This window comes from Loxodonta africana, chromosome 16 (genome assembly GCF_030014295.1).
Source record: "Loxodonta africana isolate mLoxAfr1 chromosome 16, mLoxAfr1.hap2, whole genome shotgun sequence".
Classification (NCBI taxonomy): Eukaryota; Metazoa; Chordata; class Mammalia; order Proboscidea; family Elephantidae; genus Loxodonta; species Loxodonta africana.
Genome location: NC_087357.1, coordinates 68,714,195 through 68,740,914, shown reverse-complemented (window position 1 = coordinate 68,740,914; position 26,720 = coordinate 68,714,195). Strand labels below are relative to the sequence as shown.

The window sequence follows — 26,720 nt, the reverse complement described above, 5'->3', positions numbered from 1 at the left end:
TCTGTGAAAATGGTTTTCCTTTAAAAGGCATCCACGTGCACAAGAAACTGGCAACAGTGGTTGCCCCTGGGAAAGGAAAGTGAGAGGCTGGGGACAGGGCCGGGAGGGGGATTCTTCACTGGATCCTTTTTTATACCTTTGAAATGTGAACCATGTGAATGGGTTACCTGTTTGACATCAACTTAAAAACAAATTTTAAAAGGGTCTCTGTCCATTACTCAAGTTTGCAGAATCCCCTCTACACTAGGGTCTTGTCCTATCCAGTGAACCTCCTCGGACACCAGCACTCACCAATGTGGTGGGGGACCTTCTCCAGCTCCTCGATCTGAATGTGTCTGGCGCCCGCAGGAATCTGCACCAGCTTGAGAGCTCCTGCCAGAGAGGAGGATCCAGAAAAGAAGGGAGCACCCTGAGCTGAGGGACCCACCACTCAGCACCCCCACCCCCCAGGTACCCAGGGCTTTAAAGCTCCAGGAAACATCTCATTTGATCACCGAACCCCTCTGAACTTCAGTTTCCTCATCTGTAAAATAGGTTTGGGACCTTTTCCACAAGGTTGTTGTGAGGATCAAACGAGATGTTCTAGTTTAATGTGTCCTGTAAACTCTAAAGGGTTGTTATGTGTGTGTGTTGGTTGCTATTATTTCCCACTTTCTTGATCCTCCACTATCTCTCACTTCTGCCCTTTCCCTTCCTTTTTTTCTTCTCCGATGTCTTGTCTCTTGTTTTTTTCACACCTCAAGCCACTGTAGGATTTGGAGGAGATAGGCCATGAAAACCCAGCAGGGCTACCCTGGCCCCAAGGCCCTCCCCTTTGGAGGCCTGGAAATTAGCCATTCTCAGAGTCATCAACCACAAGAAGAGGCAAGGCAAAGCTGTAACATCCCCAACGGGGAAGTATTCAGTTCATACTAAGGTGTAAAGGACTAATCCCTGGCCCTTTTCAATATCAAGTTTGGCTAGATTGGAGTTGAAAAGGGAAGTTGGAGGCACCAGGTGTTCAAAGCAGGAGGCACTACAGGTTTAAAAAAAAAAAAAAGGTGAGAGAGAAGAGAGGAAAATAAAATGACCAGCCCAGCCTGGTCAGACCTGTCTGACCCCTCACTCCCACCAACTGCCCCAGGAAGGACGAGATGGTTCAGCCCCTAGCACAACGCATCAACTAGCAGGAAAATGCACCTCTGAGCTACTGAGCCCCAAATGTGGGCAGTAGCACACCCAGATGAGGTTAACTGGCTGCAGCTTCTGGCTCACACGGGCTTCAGGGCCCCTTCCTGGCTCAAGTAGGAGGGCCCACCTGAGGGACCCTGGCTGGAACAGAACTTCAGTCCCTCCTGCCTGCCCCCAGACCATGCATGCAGCCTGCTCACCTGCCTGCTTGGAGGCCTTGCCCAGGGTTCCCTTCACAGTCCTGCAGTGGGAGTTGTCACCACCACACACTCCACAATTATCATCTGCCTTCATGGATCCGACCTCCTTGTCACAGCCGACGGGCTGAGGCCAGAGGCGAGGTCAATGAGAAGAGGTTCCCTGCCCACCCTGGCCCCCCCTCGTGGGCCCCAGGCCCCAGCCACCTGACTGCTGTGGACCCAGTGTCCAACCACGCAAGAAGCCCTGGACTGAGAGCATCTCTGAACAGGCTCTCTGTGAGCTCACCGTTTGGCAAAGGCAAGGTCTTAAAACTGATGTGGTAATGGTTCTTGCTGTCTCCTGTCCCCTCGAATGGGGCCGAGTAGTGACCCCTCCAGCATGCCAGGGTTTTGAGGATCAAAGGGGTTTCATGGTGGGGAAAGTGAGGCAATGTTTATTTAGCTCAGGAGAAGTCAGGGCAGTCCACGCAGTCCTCCCGGTCTCCACGTAAGGGCAGAAGCTGGGCGCTGGGAGTGGGAACCTACCACGCACTCGCCACGGGCACAGAGGCTATAGGGGTCTCGGTAGCTGCAGCGCGTCCCGTCGTGGACCACTTGGTTCATGAACACCACATCACCTGTGTCTGCTGACTGGCAGATCAGCTCACACTTCTGGGTGTCTGTGGGGAGAGGAGCCATCCTGAGTCCCCAGCGGAGCTCTGAGGATGGGAGCTGGCTCAGGAGGACACCGGCACTTGGTCTACACAGGAAGTGCAGGGCTGGCTCAGGCAGGGCCAGGAGCACTGGTTGTGGATTTGGGAGTTAAAAATTCCTGTTACGTCACTTACTTATTAGCCTGTAGCCTTGGGCCAATTATCTGGCCTCTCTGAGCCTTAGGTCCCTATTTTCAGTATCTCTGTTCAGCAAAATGCCACAGCAGGTTGTTGAGAAAAATCAAGTGATAAAATAATAATAACAACAACAACAATAAAGGAATAGGCAAACACTTAGTAAATGCTCACCGTGTACCAGATACTTCCAAAACTTTACACACCCTTGACATGCCACTTTAAATGCTTTTCGTGAATTAACTCATATAAACCTCTCAAAATCTCAAGAGGTTGGATCCAGCATTACAGAGGAGGAAAATGAGGACCAGAGAGGTAAAGGAACTTTCTCAAGGCCACACAGCCACACGGTAACCCAGACAGTCTGCTCAAGTCCCGCTCTGACCTCTACATATACTTCATTGGTCATGATGGAAGGTGTGTCTGGACATGTCTAACATTAAAAGGCCATGTGAAAATAGGTAGAAGAGTGGTCTGTATTTAGGTTCGTAAAATGGAGTGGCAATGAGGGAGGAAAGAGGGTCCTTTCTGGCTTTAACGATGAAATGTTCTCTTCTCTATCTGGGCTATTGATGTCCTAAAAAGGAGATTCCAGAGAACATATAAACACTTGCTACGCTTTTTAGAAAAAAGGAGGTTGGGGCTTAGCTAACTTCCTGGAATGTGTCTCAAAGTCCTGGGAAAAGCCCACAGCCAGCTGCCCCACTGGCCTCCCAGCCCCTTCCATGGCTTGTTTAGGTTCTGAGCAGACCTGGAAGGCTTCCAAAGCAAGCCCCTGCCTCAGTGAGATTTCAGAGCGGGTCCCTGTTCCTGGTCCCTGGGATCCTGTGACACTTGGTGATTTTTTGCCTCCAGCACTTGGGACTCAAGCCACAACATCCAAATCTGCCTGGATTTCATGCACGGGCAGCAGACTCCTGGGGGGCCTAGGCTGGGTGGGGCTCAAACCCACCAGAACTCAGGCAGGCCTCTGCCCAGTGCACCCTGGGCAGGCAGGTCTCTGGTCAGCAATGGAAGCTGGTGGCAGTGGCAAGGGGGTGGTGAGCTGCCCGGAACAGGAGGGATCCAAACGGAGGGAGGGCATCCCCTGCGAGGATGCCCCAGAGTTTGTGCCCTGGCTTCAATGGACAACCTTCTATCTTGAAGATTCTGTGTTGCTAAAGGACAGGCAGAGAGCTTAGGGTCCTGTGGTATGATACTCTGCAGCCAGGGATACAAAGAGGCTCCCCAGGCTCAGGAGAGGCAAGTGGTTCTAACCAGAGCTGTCTGAGGCTGAGGGCTATTGGGTAGACGGGTGAGTGTTCATCCATGAGGGCCCACAAGAGGCTGGGGGATTGCTCCTCAGGGCCTCCTGGCCAGGCAGGAGAGAGGTGGGATTAGAGGGCTGTTTAAGTTCGTTCCAGTCTGGAGGCTTATCATGGATTGAACTGTGCTCCCCCCCAAAATATGTGTCAACTTGGTCAGGCCATGATTCCTACTATTGTGTGGTTGTCCTCCATTCTGTGATCGTAATTTTATGTTGAGAGGATTAGGGTGGGATGGTAACCTCCCTGATCCAAGGTAAAGGGAATTTCCCTGGGCTGTGGCCTGCACCACCTTTTATCTCTCAAGAGATGAAAGGGAAGCAGGCAGAGAGTCGGGGACCTCATACCACCAAGAAAGCAGCACCAGGAGCAGAGCGCATCCTTTGGACCCAGGGTCCCTGCACCTGAGAAGCTCCTCGACCAGGTGAAGATTGAGGACAAGGACCTCCCTCCAGAGCCAACAGAGAGAAAGCCTTCCCCTGGAGCTGACACCCTCAATTTGGACTTGTGGCCTACTAAACTCTGAGAAAATAAATTTCTCTTTGTTAAAGCCATCCACTTGTGGTATTTCTGTTATGGCAGCATTAGATGACTAAGACAAGGCTCAAAGACACCGTGAATCCCAGCCCTACCCTGGCTTATCTTGGCCACTCTGGGAGCCATCTCTAAAAAAATCTCTAGAGATGCTTAAAACCAGGTGGGAATGGCACCAGCATGGACCCAAGTTCAGAGCCTCTCTGTATGAGTCCTGAAGTCTATGTCTATCCCAGCACAGCCTGGAGGGTTCAGTAGGAGAAACCCACAGACTCCCTTCTGCCTGCCCTTCGAGTCACCTTCAGTGACTACTCAAACAGTAATCCAATTTTACCAGTTGCCATGGAGTTGACTCTGACTCACGGTGACCCCATGTGTGTCAGAGCAGAACAGTGCTCCATAGGGTTTTCAACGGCTGATTTTTGGAAGTAGATCACCAGGCCTTTCTTCCAAGGCAGCCCTGGGCGGACTTGAACCACCAACCTTGCAGTTAGCAGCTGAGTGCATTAACCGTTTGTATCATCCAGGGGAACCAGTTAGTAACACAATTCATATGGCCTAAAATAATGATATGTAACAGGACTGAGCTTTCTGGGATGCCGGTTACATAAAGTGAGGGGCACTCACACCTGTACAGTGCCATGGGCAGGTAAGGACAGATGTCTGAAAGCCACCCAACCCCAATAGCCAGCACTGTTGCCACCTCCATGGCACCTCGGGGCAAAGTGCCCCTTCCTGAAGACACTTCATGGGCAGTCCCTGGTTATGGACGTCCTACTTACACAGACAACTCTACCTGCCCTTTAGTGTTATATTTGTCCTCACTTTGGAACGAGAGAACCAACCCTATTTACAACAAATTTTTTATCATAATCCCCTTCGCCTGCCGCATAGGCAGCTTTTAAATCATTGAAAAGCCTTCGAGCCTTTTCTTGCACTAAAGTAAGGCTAATAAGAACCAAAAGCCCCTGTTCGGACTTACCTACAAGTTCGACTTAAAAACTTAAAGACACAGTTCAGAACGGATCTCGTACATAACCCGAGGACTGTCTATACTTACATCTGCCAGGAAACCGTCATAATAAATGTACAAGTCAGGGAGACATTGATGAGGATGATGCCCCCAGAGGTAAGCAGTGAACAGGCCATACAATGGTACAGGTAATCTGCGGACTCAATGTCCCTTTCAATGCCCCAACTATCCCTCCACCCTCACTGGTGAGCCCAGGTGTGTTCCCAGCTGCAATAGCTGGAAAATGGTGGGAGGCCCTGCTTGGGAAGATGTAGGCCCAGCAGATGCCCTAGGGAACTGGGGGGTGGGGGACCAATGCTGGGGGTGGGGTGGTAGGGGGAAGCAGGGCCTGCTCACCATCCTCAGGCTCGTAGGGGACCCAGGTGTGCTTGGTATTCTGGTAGGTGTAGTAGGAGTTGCGTTTGGCGCACTGCTGGGCCCGGAAGTCTTCGTAGGGCCCCGGGCACTCCTCACTGTTGCAGACTTGATACTTGAACATGGGCCCTGAGCACGGGCGGCCTCCATAGGCTGGGCTGGGGCAGACACAGAGAGACTGATGACCTTGCTGTCTGGGAAGGTGAGGCTGAGGAGGGTTGGGGGGGAACAGGCTTCCATATGGCCACCAGGGGCAGTTCAGCCTTTTAGAGTAGCAAAAAACAGGGCTCCACTAACTTATAAACTAGAGAGTGACCCCCATCGCCTGCTCTCTGATTGCTCTGCCCTTTAGGCATATGCCTCCTATTCCACTGTGTGTGTGTGTGTGTGTGTGTGTGTGTGTGCGTGCACACGAGTGGGTGTGTAAGACAGAGAGAGGTTCAGCCCTTCCACATGGACTGGAACAGAAATTTGTCTTATTTATTTTTGTATATTCCTTCAATCCATTACACAAAACTTCAATAAGCAATAAATGACCCAACTACTCCTATTTGTATCCACCTCCATTTACTATCTTAAAACACTAAGGAGTGGTAGAGAGAGACTTGGATTTGGAGTCGGAAGAGCTGGTTTCCAAGTCCTGGCTGTGTGGCCTTGGGCAAGTCACTTAACCTTGCTGTGCCTTACCTTCCACTATAAAAGAGGGACCACAATACCCCTTACCTACTGCCTGGCATGTCTGTGGAGAATAAATAAGAAAAGGTATTTGAAAGCCATCTACACTTTCTTCTCCATTAAGTTAAAAGGACTGCGTAAGATTACTGAAAAAAGCATCCAAGTGCACGAGGTTAATAGTACCCAGCTCACAGCGCTGCTGGGAGAATGACATGGGTTTATGCACCTAAGTGGACCCCTGGTGGCACAGTGGTTAAGAGTTTGGCTGCTAACCAAAAGGTCTGCAGATGGAATCCACCAGCCACTCCTTGGAAACCCTATGGGGCATTTCTACTCTGTACTACAGGATCGCTATGAGTCAGACTCGACTCCACAGCATCGGGTTTATGGACTTAAGTGCTTAGCACCATATCTGGCACAGAGAAAGTGCTAGATACACTGTAACAATAATTATTGTAACAAAAGCTGTCATTTATTAAATGCTTAATCTGTGCTGCCATGGTGCTCAGAAGACACATATTCTTTCTTTAAGCTTCATAAAATAAAAAAGTTATTATTCGGAGGAAGAGCTCAATAAATGGTAGTTCTGGCCAAGAGGATAACTGTTTGACCTGACTGTGAGGCTGGTTTACCGGAGCAGGCACTGCTGGGCCTTTCTACACCTTTGGCCTCTGTACCACCTGCAGGTAGAAGTTACAAGCCAGTCACTTTGACTCATATTTTTAACACATCACTATAGCCATCTGACAAAGGAGAGCCTGCTTCAACAGCTAGCGAACTGCCCATTTCTGGAGGTAAATAAATGGCATAAATGGATGCTGGGGGAGGATGACCACTCTATAGTCACTGGGGTTCTAGGAGTCTGGGGTCTGCAGTACTCAGCACTCAGCACTGTGAGGGGGTCAGGCCAGGTCCTGCCTGTTTGGGGGTTCAGAATCCCTAGTTTCTGGAGCCTGGGCTGCCTCTATCTCTCATGAGGCTGCTCTAAAGCAGGCTGCTTCAGTTTGAAAGATAGAGGCCACGGAAGGCTGGGGCTGAGAAGTTCCAATTCACAGAGGGGATGAGAGAGGAGAGATGGACTTGTTCTCCCCAGAATGCTGGTATTTGTGAGGGGTGGTAAGGAAGATTTGATGTTAGAAAGAAGTAAGTTAAGAATAACGAAAGGAAGTTTTGCTTCATGAGGTAGAAAACAAACTTGGGGAATTTATTCTCCTAAGATGTGGCTACTGAAAACTTTGAAAAAAAAAAAAAAAATCTTTGGCTGTTGAGTCGATTCTGGCTCCTGGTAACCCAATGCGTTACAGAGTAGAGCTGCTCCATAGGGTTTTCTTGGCTGTAATCTTTATGGAAGTAGATAACCAGACCTTTCTTCCAAGGTGCTGCTAGGTGTATTAGAACCGCCAACCTTTAGTTTAGTAGTCGAGTGCAAACCGTCCCACCCAGGAGCCTTACTGAGAGTTTGGATCAGTGTGTTCTCAATGTTTAGCCTGAGGGTCCAATCACACAAGGTTTGTTAAACAGGCGGACTCCTGGGCCACCCGACCCTCTAAGGAATCTTCTGCATACGACTGTTTGAGAATCTCTGGCTCAGACACATTTACAGAGGGTGACCTGATGGTGCAGGTGTGAGTGATGTGTACCCCACGTTTTCAGGCTCTCACCCGTTAGAATGCACCACCACCTGCATCCTCCCTTGCCCCTTGCCCCTTGCCCCATCCCCCCTCTGCCTTCCCCTCCATGCCCTCACCCTTAAGAGGGGTCCCCTGTCCTGCCCACACAACCAAGCACACTTACGGGGGGCTGTCGCAGCTCCGGCTGCGGGATCGCACTCCACTCCCACATGACCTCGAACACGATCCAAACTTGGTCCAGGAGCTCCAGCCTCCATCCTGGCCATACAACTGTTCCAGGGACTTCCAGATACAGTGACCTTTGAAGCACCACTGGGTGGAGCAGAGGGTGTGAGGTCACCCTGCAGCACTGCTGCCTGGCCTGCCATGGAAACCACCCGACGGGCACCCAGTCTGGCCGGTGGGCACCAGGGGCTTGACCAAAGACGGGGATGGGGAAGAGGGGAGAGGGAGCCTTGAGAGGAGAGATTAAGAGCACACTTTGCTTTGGGGTTAGACAGAAGTCTAAGTTCGCCCTGAGCTGTGTAAACCTTTCTGAGCCTATTCCTCAAATGTAAAACATGGAATTTTACATAGTCCTCTGTAAATGGTAGCTATTATCAACAATGACAACAAACATGGAACTATTTGTTCATCTTCCCGGAAGAGTGGAATAAAGCGCTAGTGGGGGACAGAAGACACAATCTCCCCACGTTATCGGGAGTTGATCTCGGCTCCACACCTTGAAATCACCTTCCCAAAGTCATTGGGAGCCAAGCCTGTCATAAAGGGAGTATGTGCACTCAAGTCAGAGACACTTAGGTTTGAGCCCCAGCTCGGTCACTTACATGCTGTGTGTGGCTTTGGCAGAATTTACTTCACCTTGCTGAGCCTAGTTTACCTACCTGTTAAATGTGACTATTCTAAGAACTGAAGGCAGTTAACACCCACAAAGCACTTAGCACAGTCTCAAAGCAGGCCTCAGCCAAAGTTAACTCCACTCCCTTTTCCTGCAGGGCAACGGGGAAGAAATACAGCAGAACTCTCCAGGTCTTTTTCAAGAGATTAACTACAGGGTCGCTATGAGTCAGAATCCACTCGACGGCAGTGGGTTTGGGTTTACGTTTTGTACTCAACCTTGGAATCACCTTGGGAGCTTATAAAACTCCACATGCCTGGCCTTTACCCGCAGACCATTTTAGTCAGGATATCTAGGGGTAGGGATTTTTCAAAACGCTTGAATGCAGTATAATTTACATACCATAAAACTTACTTGCGTAAGTGTACACTTCAAGGACTTCTCATAATTTACAGAGTTGTGCAACTATCACCACTATCCAATTTTAGAATATTTCTATCGTCCCCAAAAGATCCCTCCTGCCCTTCTGCAGTCACTCCCTGTCCTGGGTAAGGGTGGGGGGATTTTTAAAGCTGCCCAGAGGACCCCAATATGCATCTAAAACTGAGTCACTGATCAGCAGTTACGTGAAATTGTGGCTGGAGAGGGCCTGGAGCTTTAAAAATGCCTGGGAAAACTTAGGAAGTAGAAACACCTGTGCAGGTATAACACCTGGCAGGTGTAACCAGGTGTAGGGCTCACAGGAGCACAGGGAAGCCCCATCCATGTGTCACGGGGTACAGCCCCAGGGCAGGCATGAGACGGATGTGCCTGTGGTGAGGGCAGAGGGCAGGCTGGAGGGGGCAGAATAATCTACAGTCGCCTGTGGCTGGGCTCACAGCTGATGCTGAACCATAATCGTGCCCCCGCCTCTTAATGCCCCATACCCTCAGGGTTCTTTCAGATGCTCTGACATGATTCAGAACTGAGAGGTAGGTGGGTTGCCTGGCCAGGGCTCAGGGGGGCCTGGACCAGTCCAGTGCTTGGTCCACACAGTGATCGAGGGCGGGCTAGCAATATTGCAGAGGTGGTTTTGGATCCCAGCTCAGGGCTCTCGGACCCAGCCATGAGGTCCCCCCGGCAGATGAAGCCCCAGCACCCACACATGCGGGAGAGCAGCACATGCCAGGAAATATGTGAAAAGGCAGATTTGTGTGTGCGTTGGGGGTGAGGCACACGTGTGAGAGAAACAGACAGCATGAGAAGGGGGTAGGAGGGTTGGCAGGGCACATGGAATCTTCCCTCAATTCCTTCTCTGCTACTGACTCCCTGTTCTGTGACCTCAGACAAGTTCCTTGAGCTCTTTAGGCCTCATTTTCCCCATCTGTAAAATGGGAGTAAGGATGCCTGCCAAATGGGCTATGAGACAACGTCATACTTGGGAAAGGACTAGCAGCAAATGTCTGTGGTGTTACACAAAGGGTGTGAGAGGCATGAAAGGAAAATGGGCGTGAGTACGTGCGAAGGCTCCATGCATACCTACCTGTATTTTAGGTGCTCACCTATCCTTCAGCACTGCCCACCCCCACATTCATGTGCCCTGGACCTGCACCCCAGGAAGGGCCCCCTGCTGCGGCCCAGTCCCGCAGATACCTTGCCCGGCGCACACTCGGTCCCATCCAGTGGGGGCCCCTTCTTGGTCTTGCAGAAGTACGGGTTGTCCGGGTGGCTGCACCACAGCTGATTGCAGGGTTCAAAGGTCCTGAACTATGTAGCAAGGGGAACTGGGGTCACCGGACTGGGCTGGCTCTGCAGCTCTGGACAGGTGTCCACAGGGTAATAAAGGGCAATGATGGGGAGAGGAGCATGTGATAGGTGTGGGGCCCAGAGCACTGTGAGGTAGACAGGATGGGTCCTGCACCCAGAGCCCCACACACTCAAGCTTGACTCCACCCCAAGCACCCACAGCCTAAAGCGACCCTTGCCCTCTCCAACAGGGCAGGATAAGAAGGGACCCAGCTACAGCCCAAACTGTCCTGGCCCCTCCCCAAGCCTTACCTGCCTGCCTGTGCAGAAGCCTTTCTGTCACTGAGCTGGGACCAGGGTTAGGGGCTCTGGGGAGGTCTGGGCCCACCCACAATCCCTAAGCCCCGTGTGTGTGGGAGGCAGTGAAGGGCTGCTGGTCTCAGCACCCAAACAAGGGTTGAGGATACCCAGCCATGGCGGAGGGTGATAACCATATGTCTCAGACTGTCCAGGACAGCCTTGACTGCCTTAATACCCTCTCCTACGATTCTCCGCCAGTGACACCAGCATCCTACAAATGGCAGCATTTGGGCATCTAAACCCCATGGCCCAGGCTGTTTCTCCAGCCTGAAGCAGTGCTTTGTCACACTGTGTATCCATTGTGGCCTGGACAGTGGGGAAGGTGGCCACACACAGGGACTCCTCATACTACCAAGCAGGGCCTCTTGCTTCTGCAGGGGTGAGGAGGAGCCTGTGTTTCCCAGATGGGGAGTTGAGGCTCTCAGGTCACCAAGGCCCACCTCCTCCAGAAAGCCCTCACCCTGAGATATCCTTTCTCGGAGCCTCAGCCTACGCACCCCCTCAGTGGCTGTTCAGTTCTATCCTGGGTGGCTCTGTCTGACGTCCAGGCTGTCCCCTGTGCTGCCTTCAGGGTAGGGACAGGGTTGTGCCCCCTGGTATCTATCTCCCCAGGCATGGAGGGGAACACGGAGTTGGCCCCCCTGGAGAGAAGAGAGGAGTGGGTACAGGAGAATTCCGCTAAACCCCTGAAGAGCAGGCCGTGGGAACAACTGCTCCACCTGGCCAGAGCCCAGCACCTGACCTGATACCCAGACCACCCTGCAGAAGCTACCAGCCCAGCCAGACACCCATCAGCCCACTCTGTCCTACCCACGCCTACATCTTGCCTAGGCAAAGGCATTGTCAAGCCACTGCACACACCTGCCCCCCGCCGGTGCACCTGGACAGAGCATAGAGGAGGCAGGGGGGCCGGGCATTCACCCTGTACCCCCGGGGTACCTGCCCAGTCCATCACCAGGCCACCAGGCGGCTGGGTGGAAGGTTCTCTGTGAGTGCCCAGCCTGGAACACAGGATATGGCCCCGGCAGAGGATGTGGGCACTCACCGATGTGCAGGTCTGGTACCCGGTGCCAAAGTCAAAGCGGCACTGCTCATCCATTGAGTAGTTGATCCCAAGCAGCTCGGGAGGCTGGGGCCAGGCCGGCTCAACGGGGTCGTCCAGAAGGCAGTCGTAGGAGCTACCGGCAGAGACAGGGGTGAGCCAGGCCCAGGGCAGAAACTCCCAAGCTCTCCTTTCCTAGGGGCTGGGGGGTTTTAATGGCTAAGGAAAAAGGAAAGCCTGAAAGAGCCACTTGCCCTGCGCGGGAGCTGGTTTTCCAGGAGCAGGCTGCCCTGAGCATCCCCACGCCTACTCGGGACCTTGCTTCCACCAGCGTCTGTGTCTGGAAGGGCACCCAGGGACTAGGGCTAAGGCTCGGCTTGCAGGTATCTTAGCGGGTCAGTTTTGCCCACATTAGGGGTCACACTATGGCCAAGATGAAGGGTTGCTCTGTGGACAATTTGGGGACCCACTTCACACGGAGGGGAAAAGAAAAGTCAGCCCCCATTCAGGATGCACACTGGGCAGGGGCCCTGGCCGATGCTTCCTCCACCCACCCCCACCCAAATCCAGTCTGGCACCCATTCTCAGGCCTCCCGAATCTAAAACTCGCCCTGTACCTCCATGTCCCTGGAGACCCCCGAAGTCGATCAGTAAGGCTGGGACTGAGTGTGTGCTGCTGGGATTAAGGCTGGGGGGCTGGGGTGGGGCAGGCCCCTACTGAGGCCCTGGGGACCCAGTGGTGCCCCACCCCCAGCCCGGTGGCTCCTAAACTTTAGCATACATGACTATTGCCTGCAGTGCTTGATAAGCCAGGTTCCCAGGTCCAACCCCGGCAGACAGACTAATTTAGCATCTCGGGTGGGGCCAGGGGGTCTGGATTTTTAGCAAGAATTCTATGCAGGTGGCACCCGCGCACACTGGAGCGTTGGGCTAACACGCCCGGGATGCTAAAGGGGTGCTTAGGCCAGGCCGGGTGAGGGTGCAGGGGGGCTAGAAGAGTCACAGAAGGGTCAAGTTAGGGAGGGGGTAGGCGGATATGGAGGTGGGGTGACTTGGGGTGGACAGCCAACGGTGTGCGCTTTGCCCCGAGTGGCAGGCGCCAGCCCCCCCCCCCAGGCTCTAAGGGCGGAAGTGACCCACGGGAGGTAGCGGCTGAGCTCCAACTTGCTGCAGTGGGACCAGTGGAAACGGTGGAAGGCCGCCTGCACCAGGGGTGCCATGACACTGCCCAGGCTGGTCTCATCGGCACAGCTGTTTCCCTGGCCGTCGTGCTCCATGCCGAGCCTGGAAGAGAGGAGGGGAGGATGCAGGGGAGGCCCCAGTCTCACCCTGGGCGGCTGCCCTGAGAAAGGCTGGCGGACCAGCGGTGGGAGACGCTGCCCTGACCACAGGTTCGGACTGCACCTCCCAGCCTTCGTTTCCCAACCAGACCGTGGGGAGGAGGATCACTCCTCTCTCTCCAAGGCTGCTGTCTGGCCCCTGTGGGGTCGGGCTTATTCTGTCCTTCAAGCCTTTCTGCCAGCTGTCTTCTACATCCAGCATGCCCTTCTCCTCCTCAAACCCCACTCCCGGCCTCACAGCATCCAGGGCCAGCTCAAGCCCCATTCCTGCTCCAGGAAGCTGTCCCTGGCGGCCCCACCCGCGGGCTGCCTTCCAACAGCAGGGGCCACCTGCACCATCATTTAACAACTCAGGTGCCATCTTCCCACAAGGCCCAAAGGTCTTCGATTGCGAGAACGGAGTCTTATTTACCTGATTCGGCACCAGAATAGACACCTCTGTGGGCCAGCCTCCTGAGCTTCTCCAAGACCCCACTATACTCAGCACAGAACTTTGCACGTTAGGTAAGCTTAAAGTGATGGGTGAAATGAAAAAGCCTGCCCTTCCACTGAATCGTACATGTGAATATGATTGAAATGGCAAATGTATTGTCACGTACATTTTACCACAATAAAAATAAAGAAAAAGATTTAGCTACAAGGACATTCATCGCTGCAACATTGTTTAACATAGGGAGAAATTAACCCCCAAAAAACCCCAAAACTAAATATTTAAAATAGAGGACTGGATAACTTAATAACTATTTCATAGTATGTAGTAAACTGCAACCATTAAAATGACATTAATGTGGAAAGAAGACTTTGTATATTGAGTGAATACAGGTTATAAGAAAAATTTTGTTCAAAAATGCAAATGTATATTTTTCTACATTTATGTAAGTATATATTTTTTTATATATAAATATGTATATCCTCTGCTGTAGGAAAAAAGTCTAAAGGACCAAAAGGTTAACTATTACCTTGGGGGGCAGGGAGGAGGAGTTTGCTCTTTATATTTAATGTCAAAGCCCCAAGGTTCTAAATTCTTAAGTACTCCCAGATGGCCACATCTACTCTCGACCACCAGGTGGATAAATGGGCCTCTAAGCTTGACCGTAAATGGGGGCACTGGTGGTTCAGTGGTGGAATCCACACCTTTCAAGGGGAATACCCGGGTTTCACTTCCAGCCAACCAACCTCCTGTGCAGCTACCACCTGTCTGTCAGTGGAGCTTCCATGTTGGTATGATAGTAAACAGGCTTCGGTGGAGTTTCCAGACTAAGATGGACTAGGAAGAAAGGCCGGGCAACCTACTCCCTGGCGATCTATTTTCAGCCAGTGACAACCCTATGGGTCACAATGGTCTGATCCATAATCGCTCACGGGGATGGCGCAGGACCCAGGCAGGATTTAGTTCACAGAGCTTGACTGCGTCTCTCCACCACAGGGAAGAGCGGACTCCTCCCCACAGAAAGACAAGCTCCTGGCACCAGGAATACACAGAACCATCAGCTTTTACTGCAGGAAGGGACCTTAGAGGTTTCCCAGTGTCAGCCTCTATGACATAGATGAGGAAACCGAGGCCCAGGCCAAGGAGGTGCGCCCTGCCCATGAAGGCCGAGCTGGGGTAAAGCCTGAAGGGAGGGCCCTGTGCTGAAAGGGCTAAGGCGGGACGGGCGGCAGTCTGCCCTTTCAGTTCACCTGCTCCTCTCCTTTCCTCAGCTCCTTCCAAGCCTGTGGCCTTGGGCCGGGGGCTGGAAGAATCTGTTCCTTAGCCCTGCCCCTGGGGACAGCCAGGGTCGGGAGGCACCGTCTAACACTAGGGAGATTTATCATTTGTTTGCCCCAGCCTCCCCACTGAGACGTCAGATTAGTGGCAGTTATACTGATGAGATCTATAAGATGATAGAGTCTTAAGCCTATCTCTTTTGAGGTATAAAAGAGAGAAGTGGGTAGAGAGACATAGGGACCTCATACCACCAAGAAAGCAGCACCAGGAGCAGAGCACGTCCTTTGGACCTAAGGTTCCTGTGCTGAGATGCTCTCAGACCAAGGGAAGATTGATGACAAGGACCTCCCTCCAGAGCTGACACAGAGAGAAAGCCTTCCCCTGGCGCTGACGCCCTGAATTTTGACTTGTAGCCTACTAGACTGTGAGAGAATAAATTTATCTTTGTTCAAACCATTCACCTGCGGTATTGCTGTTATAGCAGCACTAGATAACTGAGACGGTCTGGCAGACAGTAGGTCCTTCATAAATATTTGCTGAATGGGTAGACAAGTATGCTATAAACAAAACCCAAGTCTGGGCATAAAGTGACCCAGGTTTCGCCTGGCTGCTGCCTAAGCGCTGAGTGTGCTGCTTGTGATGGGCTCAAGCAAGCTGCCTGGGGTATGCTGAGCACTGATGTGGGCTGGAACGGGGTTCAGAAGAGCCCTGAGATGTGGACAGATGAAGGGAGGCCAGAGATGGAGACCACTTGGAGGGAGAAGACACGTGCCTGTGATGGCCTTGACACTGGGAGGTTGTGCCCAATGAGGGCCCAGAATTGTGGTCCCCTGGTCCCTTGGCTCCCTTCCCCTTAGGACAGTGCTGGGGCAGGGCCTCCCTCACGGGCAGCTCTGGGTCCCTGCACCACAGCCACAGGCTGGATCCTCTGGCATCTCCTGGGACACAAGGCCAGGGCCTGATCTGAAGCAAAGCCCTCTACACCCACAGGCCTCCTCAGAGCTCACATCACAGGCCCAAAGTCACAGGGCCACCAGACTGCCCGCCCTCCTGCTGCCACTTACACATGGCCAGTCTCATGGGCAACCACGAAGGCTGAGGAGAAGCCGTCTTCATGGTTGAGGGCACAGCTTCTCAGGGGGTGGCACATGCCAGTGACGGGCGCATACCCTGATGGAAGAGAGGGAGAAAGGGCAGAGTGAGGTCATGGGCAGGAGAAGGAGGACACCTGGGGGTCTGCCCCCAGCTGGGCCACTGCAGGGACATCTGAGCTTGGTCTCTGCTGGAGGGTCCCTGGAGGAGGAAGAACACTTGCAAAGTCCTGCCTGGCCACAGAACAAACCTGGGCCAGTTGCCCCACCACCTAAAGCTTACGGCTCCCTCTTGGCCAGCAGCTTCCCAGAGTCTCCCAGCCCCTGCTCTCAGCTGGGCAGTGGGATTCCAGAAGGACCTGAGTCTGCACACACCACTTCTGGCTGAGCATCCTCCCCCCCAGCCAGTCAGTTCCTCAATCAGTCAACAAACAAGCTCCGCTGCTTCCTGGGGGCGGGTGGTGCTGTGTCAGATACTATAGGGACAGCAGAAAGGAATCAGATCCAAGCACCATCCAAGTCAACACTTGGGCAGACTTAGTGAGAGCATGGCTTAGCAGGCGATTAGGTGTGAGCCAGAAGGGATCAAATTCCAGGAAGAAAGCAGGCTGTGCAGGAGTGACATGGAAGAGGGAATGCTTTCAACCGGAGTTCAGGGGTCCCAGAGAATGACTGACTGGGGGCGTGGGAACTGGGCCTTGAGGGCAGGTGAGACAGGTTTCTAGGGTGGGGAAGTGGGCATGTGGGTGGGGGAGCACATGGGCCAAGTGCAGTAACGGAGTAACGGTAGTGAGCAGCATCTTTGGGAAACCGTGGGCAGAGCTATGGGGCTGGCCTGTGGCTGCCGCCAGCCCTTACTAAACAGATGTGGAGTCCTAGGTGGTTCCAGGGGCCAGCTCTCCAGACTGACCTAGGGCCTCCTCATGGGCTAGGAGATAGTGTTGGACTAGGGGAGGTCCTACAGAACTGAACAGGTGACAGAGAGAGTGCTCCCTGCTTACACTCCCTGCCCAGGCCTGTGGCTGCCCAGACAACTATTCCACACTCAGGGTTGCTGAAATGTTCCTTTACTCCAGACGGTTTTGGGGGTTAAAAGGATGAGGCTGTGGTGGGGAGGTTTCTGGGGCCTCTATTATGCTGAGGTCTGGGATTTGCTGTACCTCTGATGTAAGCACATGCATGTATATGTGTGCGTGCATGTGTCTGTGTGTGCATATGTGCAAGTCTGTGTGTCTGTGTGTGCATGTGTCTGTGTGTGCAAGTCTATATGTGTATCTGTGCATACACTGTGTGTGTGCACGTGTCTGTCTGTGTACACACGTGTGTGTATCTGTGTATGTGTGAGTTCGCATATATGGGAACCCACATTTGGGACTTCAATGATTTAGACAAGAAGCTCACTGGGTAGGAGCATGGCTGGCTGACTCATTTTTACCATCAAACCAGAATAAAGCAGAAAGCCCTCAACTTGTGAGCCTGGAGATCTGAGTCTGAGTCTTTAATCTGTCTCCCCTCTCCTACAGGATGGGGACAAGCCACTGTAGCACTCTGTGCCTCAGTTTCCCCATATGGAAAGCTAGGGGCGATCATAGCTTCATAATGTTTGCACAGTGCTGAGAGCTATCAACAGTCTTTCACAGACACCTCGTGTAGCCCCTTGAATGGAGCAGGCAAATTTTAGTATTATTCCCTCACTCAACAGCTGGGAGAACTGGAGTCCAGGGGATGAAGTGATCTTAAATGACTGGGCTAGTGAGGCCTGGAGCTGGGGACAGAGCATGGGCTTCCTTTTCTGCAGCCCACACAAGCCCCGCCCTACTTATGCCACAGGCTGCAATGAGGACAGATGGACATGGTGTGGGCAGAGGCATCTTGAAGACCACTAAGGGCTTGGGGACACTAAGCACAGGGCCTAGGGCCTGACCATTCATTCACAGGTTCTTCCAGGCTCAGCCAAGACAGCAGGAGTCAGAGTTGGGGCCCCTTCATTTCCCCTGGTCCCCAAGGAGGCACTTCAAAGCCCACCCACCTGTTCATCTATGTCTTGTCCCCAGAGTCCCATGGACTTTTTTGCAGATGGGAACACTGCCCTTCAAACCTCCCCAAGTGGGCCCCAAAGAGAGCCCACTCATGCCCAGGCTCAGCCCTGAGCCTTCACCTGGGAGCGGCACAGACCTGGCCACACCAAATACAGTACATTGCGTACCTGAGGGCCCAAAGTCCTGCCGGGTGAGGAAGATGACATGGTCGTGGTGCTCAGCGTGGCCAGGGTCCTGGCGCTGCTGGGAGTGCGCCCAGCGACAGACCTGCTCCAGGCTGCGTGAGGGGTCTCCACGCTCAATCAGACTCAGGGACTGCAGGGGCCGGGAGGTGATCAGCACTGGGGCGGAGCCCCCAGAGGCCCCAGTGACCACAGGGGGCACCCAGGCCACTCTCCGCCCACTTAGAGATGAGAACACTGCGGCCCATGGGGCTGCAGTGTCTCTCCCAAGGTCACCCAGCTGTCCTGACCCCAGCTGCTGCCGCACGCAGTCCTCCCTACTTTGGGGAACAATTACTGAACATTCACGCGCCAAGCACGTGTGTCTGCTGGGAACTCGACACATGTTATTTCTAATCCCCTGAACTAACCTGCAAAGCGAGGGTTGTTAAACATTTCTGTGGATAACGAAAGAATATTAACTGAGCATTTCCCCTGTGCTGGCATTTTACCTTCACTTTATCTTAGTTGATCTTCATAAGTTGAGCCTTCACAGAGGAAAGCTCTGCTGTCGCCCCCATTTGGAAGAGAGTGACTGCTCTAAGCTTGCAGAGCCCAGGAGCCCAGGGCTCAACCAAGGCAGGACTTGACTCCTCGCCGCCCCCTCTGAACCCCAGTTTCCCCATCCATTCCTCAAGGAGGGGGGCCTTCCAGCTATAAGGGTGTAGGATTGTCACTTCCTTAGATTGGAGGGCACCCATAGTCTCCACTTACCAACCCCCAACTGCCTTTTCCACCAAAGCCTCGATTCTAATCGTCTCAGAATTCTGATGCTTAAGACAGAGTTTCTTCTAGATGCTATTCCCTCCACCCAGCCCTTCACCTCCTGCTGCCAAGGGGTGTTACCTGGTGGTAGCCGACCATGATCAAGCGGACAAGGGCAATGTTAATGTGGACCCCCAGGGACTCATCATGGTATATCTCGTCCACCTGGAAGGAGAGAAGAGAATGCCGTTTAAGGGGAAATGTGTTTACTAAGGACCTACTACTAAGGAAACCCTGGTGGCATACTGTGTAAGTGCTACGGCTGCTAACCAAGAGGCCGGCAGTTCGAATCCACGAGGCGCTCCTTGGAAACTCTATGAGGCAGTTCTACTCTGTCCTGTAGGGTCACTACGAATCAGAATCAACTCGACAGCAGTGGGTTGGGTTAAGGACCTACCATGTACCACACGTATGTGCTAGGTACCTAAGATATGTTCTCTCATTTCATCCTTACCATGACTTTGTCAGGCCAGCATTCGTATTTCCACTTGCAGAGAAATTGAGGCTGAGAGTGACAAACTGACTTGCCCAAATACACCCAACTAGCAAGATGTGGAGCTGGAATTCAAATCCTTGACTGTCTGGTTCAAACCCTGAGCTCTTTCCACAAAGCCGAAGTATGGAGGAGCCTGGTCTCAACCCAGCTCCTCTGACCACGACTCTTATCTTCTCTGAAGAGCCCCTTCCAGAAACGTCACCTGGCCCAAGTAACCCCGGTTCAAGTCACTCATCCTAACAACCCTCTACCTTTCCAATTATTACTGGAAGAATCTGTCTGCCCTAGGGTGCCCAGGCACTGGGACAGCAGCAGTGGGCACTCCTTCAGGGCAAATTCAGGGAGAAAAGCGCTCTAGAGCTTGGCCCAGCAGCATCAGTATCACTTGGGGGCCTGTTAGACACACGGGATCTCAGGTCTCACCCCAGACATGAAGGATCAAAACCTGAATTTGAACTAGGTCCCCAGGTGACCCTTATACATGGCCCAATTTCAGGAGCACTGGTCTAGATGATTCCTTTCTCCCACACGCCCAGGGACCCAAAGCCCCTGGAACAGTGAGCATTCACAACAAATGACACTCAGCTTGCCCACCTCCAAGGACAGGGAGCTCACCCTACCTGAGGGTGCCCACCCCATTACTAGAGAACTCCAACTATTTTAAAGTAAATTTTTTTTTTCTGAGTATAAAACATTTCACTATAAAAAATTCTGAAAAGTACAAAACAAGTAAGTGAAGACAATTAAACCAACTTCACTATTATTCGTCAGATATATAGTCACAGTTAACATTCTTTCTTCCACGGGTGTGCGTAGGTTATTTTACAAAATTGGGACCATACTGAATATACCTGTTTGTATTTTGCTTGTTTCATGTCACATTATTCTATGTATTTAAAAGCACAATCTTTAATGTGTGCGTGCGGATGGACCATCACTCATTTAACTAATCTCCTATTGCTGCACGTTGAGAGCCTCAGAGAGGAGAAGTGACTTGCCGGAAAGCACACAACAGTGAATGGTGCAGCAATGCAGCTACTGGGAACTAAAGTCCTGGGTTCAAAGCCCAGCTGTGCTCCTTCTGAGCTGAGTGCCTCAGGGCCAGTCAGGTAACCCCTTAGAACCTCTGTTTCTTTTTCTATAGAATGGGGATAGTAATGGTTTGGAATTGGGCTGGCGTGGTGTGTAAATGTCTGGGAACCACAAGTAAGCCACAAAAGGCAGAGAGGCCCACGGGGACAGTCAGGGATGGGAACACAAGCAGAACCCAGCCTTTGACTCCCACCCACATTGTTTCCTGGGAGGCGGGGTGAAGTGTCATTTGTGTTCCTGTTTTCATCACTTCTGTCTCTCCATACCCTTCAGCCACCAATTCTTTTTTGCTCATAAGCAGTCACCAACCTACAACCCACAAAGGGGCTGCTGTCAATGGAATGTAGAGGAACAGCACTTCCAACCCACATGCGTGAGAGCCCCTGGGAGAGGGGGAGCTGCAGTCGTGTTCCTGGGCCCCACGAGCCCTCCTGGGCCAGCCAGGTATGGACAGCCAGGCTGCAGCACAGAGCCACGACAGCAAAGGACGCGTATGCCCCAGAAACCCAGTTCAGCCCCTCTCCTTTATGCCCAGGCTTGGCAGCTGCTCCCATCCAGGAGCACATGGGCCGGAGCAGCCAGTACCAGGCTCCCTGCCCTGGGCCTGCCTGGCGCCCGTGTCTGGACCCCACTGATTAGTGAGACTGGAGACCGGCGCTGCTGTGGGAAACCAGGCGCCCCAACAGCTACCACAAGGGATGATGGAAAGTCCAACTGGCAGAGGGGCCTCCTGCCAGCCCTTCTGCCCTTCCCTCAGCAGGAGCAAGGAAGCCACAGGAGAAGAATGGCATGCATCAAGAGACCATGTCCTCCTCAACCCGTTATACCCCAGCTTGTCCTAGAAGGATCTGCAGAGCAGGGCAAGGGTGGGGAGCGGGTTTCCAGTCAGCCACACACGTTTTCTCTCTGCCGGGATTCAAACCTAAGGACTCTTTGCAATCAGCTGAGATGATAATCGTTGTGCAAGAGGAAGACTCTTAAATCATCCCAACTTCTCACCCCCTCCAACATGCCCATGGCCTCCATGTACACGGGGGAGTGCAGTCTGTGTCCAGGGCCTCCTTGCTGTGCCGTGTAGCTGTGCAGGCCAAGGATGGTTCCATGGGCAGTGCGTGCTCCAGCAGCCACATCTGTGCCCCACATATTGACACCTAAACCCACCAGTCGTCCAGAGACAGGAGAAGAGAGGAGTCTTGCCTTCATCTCTCTCCAAGGGTAGATCAGGCAGGCTGTTGCCAGAATCCTCCTCTGTGTACTCATCTCTGTCCCACCCTCAGAAGGCCAAATCCACCCACCAAGGCCTTCAACGAATCCTGCTCCAATAGCTAGATTTCCAGCCACAGGGCGCTGGGAGGTACTCAGAGTGGGACCGGTGGAAGGGGCCGCTGCCTCCTGGGCCAGAGGTGGAATCAGAGCTCAACTGTCCAACATTAGTGGAGGCTTGAATGGGGGGCTCCAGATGCCACCTCCCAGGAAACTGGCCTAAATGCGAATACTGAGAAGGCAGAAAACAACATCCCCTTTGGAAAGGCTACTCAGCACTCTGAAAAACAACCCAGAGACCCAGGGCTTCAGGTGGCTGGTATACTGAGCTCTGTGGCACAGACCTCACCTGTCATACCACAGGAGTCTGGGGGAAAGGAGTTTGCATGGCTTGCCGAAGGAGCTGGAATGATCCCTGGACCAAGAATCCCATGGACCCTTGGAAGAGATGGACACAGGCTTGGCAAAGGGAATGGGCGGGCAAGAGCCACACAGAACTGCACCAAAAGAACGCCAGAGTCATTTGCTGTCCGGGTAACCGAGGTCAACCCGCATCTGACGTATACACACTCATACACCGCCAGCAGGGGGAGCTCTCAGCAATTTGAAAGTTCTCCACGCCACAAGCCTGGTTCAGCCTTCTTGTCCATCTTCTCCACCGTCCCCATCTCCTCTTAAAGCTCACTGAGCACGCCTGCTCCCTTCCCAGGAACAGATGATGACCACAGTCTGTCTGAGACTTCTCTCCAAGTGAACCCTCCAAAGCCTTTAATACTACAGCCACCCTCCACAGACCTCCACGGGACCAGCTGAGGCCTGGCGGCCTAGACCACACGTCACGGGGTGAACAGCAGTGGGGGTCGGGAGATAGGTTCTCAGCCTGGTTCACCTTCCTCACCCACAGTGTGGGCATGGGCAAGGGCCAACCCTGCTGGGCCTCAGTTTCCCAGGTAGACAAGTCAGTAGAGCAGGCCAGATACTCCCCAAGGCGTCCTACCATGATACAACCAGCTTCTGGATCAACAATAAGAAACTCATGTTTAAATGCATTGCTGAACTTGCGAGAAAGGAATGGAAATTCCCCATGGTCCAATAAATGAAGAGCAAGCTGAAACCAGAATAGTGAGCTGTGAAGCCTAGAGCTAGAGCTGCTCTAAGACAAACACTGAGGGCAGGAACCTAGAGTTTTGAGGGTTAACATCATCTTAGAGACCAGAGCCTGAGCCTTAGGCCCAGGCACATGGGAGAGCTCAACCTATGATTCCTCACTAAGCTGGGACTCTCTGAGGGGGGCCATACCCAACGTGAAAGGGTGGGTTATAAAAAAATCCACTTGTCACCTGTCTGCCTCTCTGCTCTCTCTGAGACAATGTACAACCACAACAGATGAGTCCTTTCTCACTTGAGTCTGGAGTTCAAAGGCACACTACCTATACAGCTGAGGAAATGCCAGCCAAGAAATTAAATCACAGTGCTCTGCAGAATATAAAATAATTTCTCTCCAAATGAGAACATCCTCAACTCAGATCCCAGGGATTTCTACAGCTTAAGAACTAAATATGAGCTCAAAATAAAAAAATTACCACACATACAAGGAAATAAGCCTCTGTAAATGAGAATCAGCAGGAAAAACAAATAACAGATGTATACTTTCACAACTTCCAATATTCTGTCACAGACAGATTACAAAACAACTATGTATGAAATGCTTAAAGAAATAAAAGATTTTTAAAATGTATAATGAATAAGAGATCGCTAAAATGATTAGGCATGGTTTAAAAATAATCACATAAAACTTCACCTAGAGAAATAATAGGTGAATTGAAAAACTCAGTGAATGGCTTAGCAGGTTATCAGATTAGATACAGCTGAGGGGGAAATTTGTGAACTAGAAGATCCAAAAAAATTACCCAAAATGTATCACAGATACAGGAAGGTGGAAAATAAGAATGGGAGGTAAAGAGACATGGAGGACAGAATGAGAAGAGCTAACATAAGTCTAAGCAGAGTCCCTGAAGGGGAGACTAAATAGAAAGTAGTGGTCAGAGGCCATAGTCAAAGAGATAGTAGCTGAGAATTTTCCAGAACTGATTAAAGACATGAACCTCCCAATAAAGGAAGTACAACATATACCAAGCAGGGGAAATGAAAAGAAACCCATACCTACACACATCTTTGAAAGCACACATCAGTCAAAAAGAAAATCTTATAAGCATCAAGAGAGAAATGACTAATCAGCAAAGAATAAGCCACTGGCCAGCACACATAGATCATTCCCCAGGAGAGGCCACATGTTAGTCACAAAGCAAGTCTCAATAAGTATAAAAAGATTGAAGCATACAAAGTATTTTCTCTGCCCACAACAGAGGGAAGCTGGAAATCAATAATAGAAAAAAGAAACTGGAAGATGCACAAAGTATGGAAATTAAACAACACGCTATTAAACTACCAATGGGTCAAGGAAGAAATCAAAAGACAAATCACAACTTTCTTAAAGTCAAACGAAAATGGTAGTACAACAGCATACCAAAACTTACAGGATGCAGTGACGGCAATACTCAAAGAGAAACTTAGAACAATGAATACCTGCATGAAAAAAGAAGAAAGATCTTAAATCAACCACCTAACTTGACAACTCCAGGAATTCAAAAGAGAAGAGCAAACTAAGCCTAAACCTACCACAACCAAGGGAATAACAAAGATCAGAGGAAAAATAAATAAAATCAAAAAGAGAAAGGCAATAAAGAGAATCAACAAAACCAGAGGTTGGTTCTTTGAAAAGATCAATAAAATTGACAAACTTTTAGCCAGACTGACAAAGAAGAAAAGATGAAAATAACCAAAATAAAAACTGAAAGAGGAGACATTACAACTGACCCGACAGAAATAAAGAGTATTACATAAACAGACTGTTATGGATAACTGGTACGGCAACCACCTGGATAACGTAGTGAAACGGACAAATTCTTATAAGCACATAACCTACCTAAACTGACTTCAAGAGGAAACTGAAAGTCTCAACAAACCCGTAACAAGTGAGGAGATCGAAACCGTGATCAAAAACTTCTCAACAAAAAGTCCTGGACCAGATGGCTTCACTGGAGAATTCTACAAAATATTTAGAGAAGAATTGACACTAACCCTGTTTAAAGTCTTTCAAGAGATAGAGAAGGAAGGAATAATCCCTAATTCATTTTAAGAAGCAAACATAACCTAATACCAAAATCAGACAAAGGCACCACGAGAAAAGAAAACTAGAGGTCAATATCTCTTACGAAAAAAAAAATTTTTTTTTTTTTTGGATGCAAAAATCCTCAACAAAATACTAGCGAACAGAATCCAACAAAGAGTCATACACCATGACCAAGCGGTATTTATTCCAGGAATGCAGGGATGGTTCAACATTAGAAGATAAATCAACATAATACACCACATCAATAGAACAAAGGAAAAAAACCACAAGACCATCTCTATGGACGCAGAAAAAGCATTTGATAAAATCCAGCACCCTTTCTTGATGAAAACCCTAAATAGGATTGGAATAGAAGGAAAATTTCTCAATACGATTCAGAGCATAGATGAAAAGCCAACAGCTGACATTATATATAATGGAGGACGACTGCGAGCTTTCCCCTTGAAATCAGGAACAACACAAGGGTACCTGCTCTCACCATTTCTATTCAATATTGTATTAGAAGTCCTAGCCAGAGCAATAAAGCAAGAAAAATAAATAAAATTTATCCAGATTGGAAAAGAAGAAATAAAATTATCTCTAGTCGTGGATGATATGATCGTATGTATAGAAAACCCAAAAGAGTCCCCAAGAAAATGTCTACAGCAAATAGAGAAATTTAGCAAAGTTGCAGGGTACAAGGCCAAAACAGTATTAGTTGGGTTTCTACATACCACCAACGAGAAATCTGAAAGGGAAATTAGGGAAACAATTCCATTTACAATAGCATCTAAGAAAGTACCTAGGAATAAATCTAACCAGGGATGTGAAGGACTTATACAATGAAAACTATAAAACACTGCTGAAAGAGACTAAAGAAGACTTAAATAAACGTTCCATATTCATGGATTGGAAGGCTTAATATTGTTACGATGTCAATACTACCCAAAGCGATCTATAAATCCAATGCAATCCCAATAAAAATTCCAACAGCCTTCTTTACAGAAATAGAAAAACCAATCCTCAACTTTATATGGAATGGTGAGAGGCCCCAAATAGCTAAAATAAGGTTTAAAGAGAAGAACAAAGTAGGAGGACCCACACTTTCTGATTTTAAAACATACAGCTACAGTAATCATAACAGTCTGGTACTGGAATAAAAACAGACACATAGACCTATGGAATAGAACTGATAGTCCAGAAATAAACCCACACATCTATGGCCAACTGATGTTTGACAAGGGTACTAAGTCCTTGATACGGCAAAGAAGAGTCTCTTCAATAAATGATACTGGGAAAACTGAGTTTCTACATGGAGAAAAATGAAAGAGGATCCATGCCTCAAACCATACACAAAAACGAATTCAAAATGAATTAAGGACCTAAACGTGCAAACTAAAATCACAAAATTCTTAGAAGAACAAGCAGGGAAAACACTATCTGGCCTAGCTTTCAACAACGGATTACTTAATATGTAACAAAAGCACAAACCGCAAAAGACAAATAAATGAGACCTTATAAAAATTAAAAACTTCTGTTCATCAAAAGACAGTTTCTGGAGTCTCTGAGTGCCCCCAAAACGAATACAAAGTCTCCTGGCGAGGAGAGGGGGCAAAAGCAAAGGACCAAAAAGAAAGGGAGAAGTGGGACTTGAATCCCTCCAATGAGCAGGAAGGATGAGCTGCTTTGGAGGTTCACGCCTCCCCGAAAGGAAAAGGCCTGGCAAAGAAACATACACTGTCGGCACGAAAGCAGTTTCTAGGGTGTTCAAAACCAGCCCTGAGCACGAATATTTAACACATTTCAAGTGCCAACAGGATGCCACCCTCCCAGCCAAGTC

General features: G+C 50.6%; 1 protein-coding gene across 4 annotated transcripts in view; it reads right to left on the bottom strand.

The window, feature by feature from the left end:
- The window catches only part of ADAMTS14 (ADAM metallopeptidase with thrombospondin type 1 motif 14), a 104,695-nt gene that overhangs the window by 23,023 nt on the left and 54,952 nt on the right, over nt 1-26,720 (bottom strand). For all 4 annotated transcript variants that reach the window (XM_064269668.1, XM_023547042.2, XM_003409048.4 and 1 more), the window contains exons 5-15: nt 18,939-19,022; nt 18,039-18,186; nt 15,806-15,911; nt 12,834-12,977; nt 11,697-11,829; nt 10,199-10,312; nt 7,892-8,040; nt 5,405-5,580; nt 1,896-2,029; nt 1,371-1,494; nt 292-372 (exon numbers count right to left, since the gene is read on the bottom strand). In XM_064269668.1, the coding sequence (XP_064125738.1) occupies nt 292-372; nt 1,371-1,494; nt 1,896-2,029; nt 5,405-5,580; nt 7,892-8,040; nt 10,199-10,312; nt 11,697-11,829; nt 12,834-12,977; nt 15,806-15,911; nt 18,039-18,186; nt 18,939-19,022 (1,393 nt within the window). The remainder of the gene's footprint in view (nt 1-291; nt 373-1,370; nt 1,495-1,895; nt 2,030-5,404; nt 5,581-7,891; nt 8,041-10,198; nt 10,313-11,696; nt 11,830-12,833; nt 12,978-15,805; nt 15,912-18,038; nt 18,187-18,938; nt 19,023-26,720) is intronic.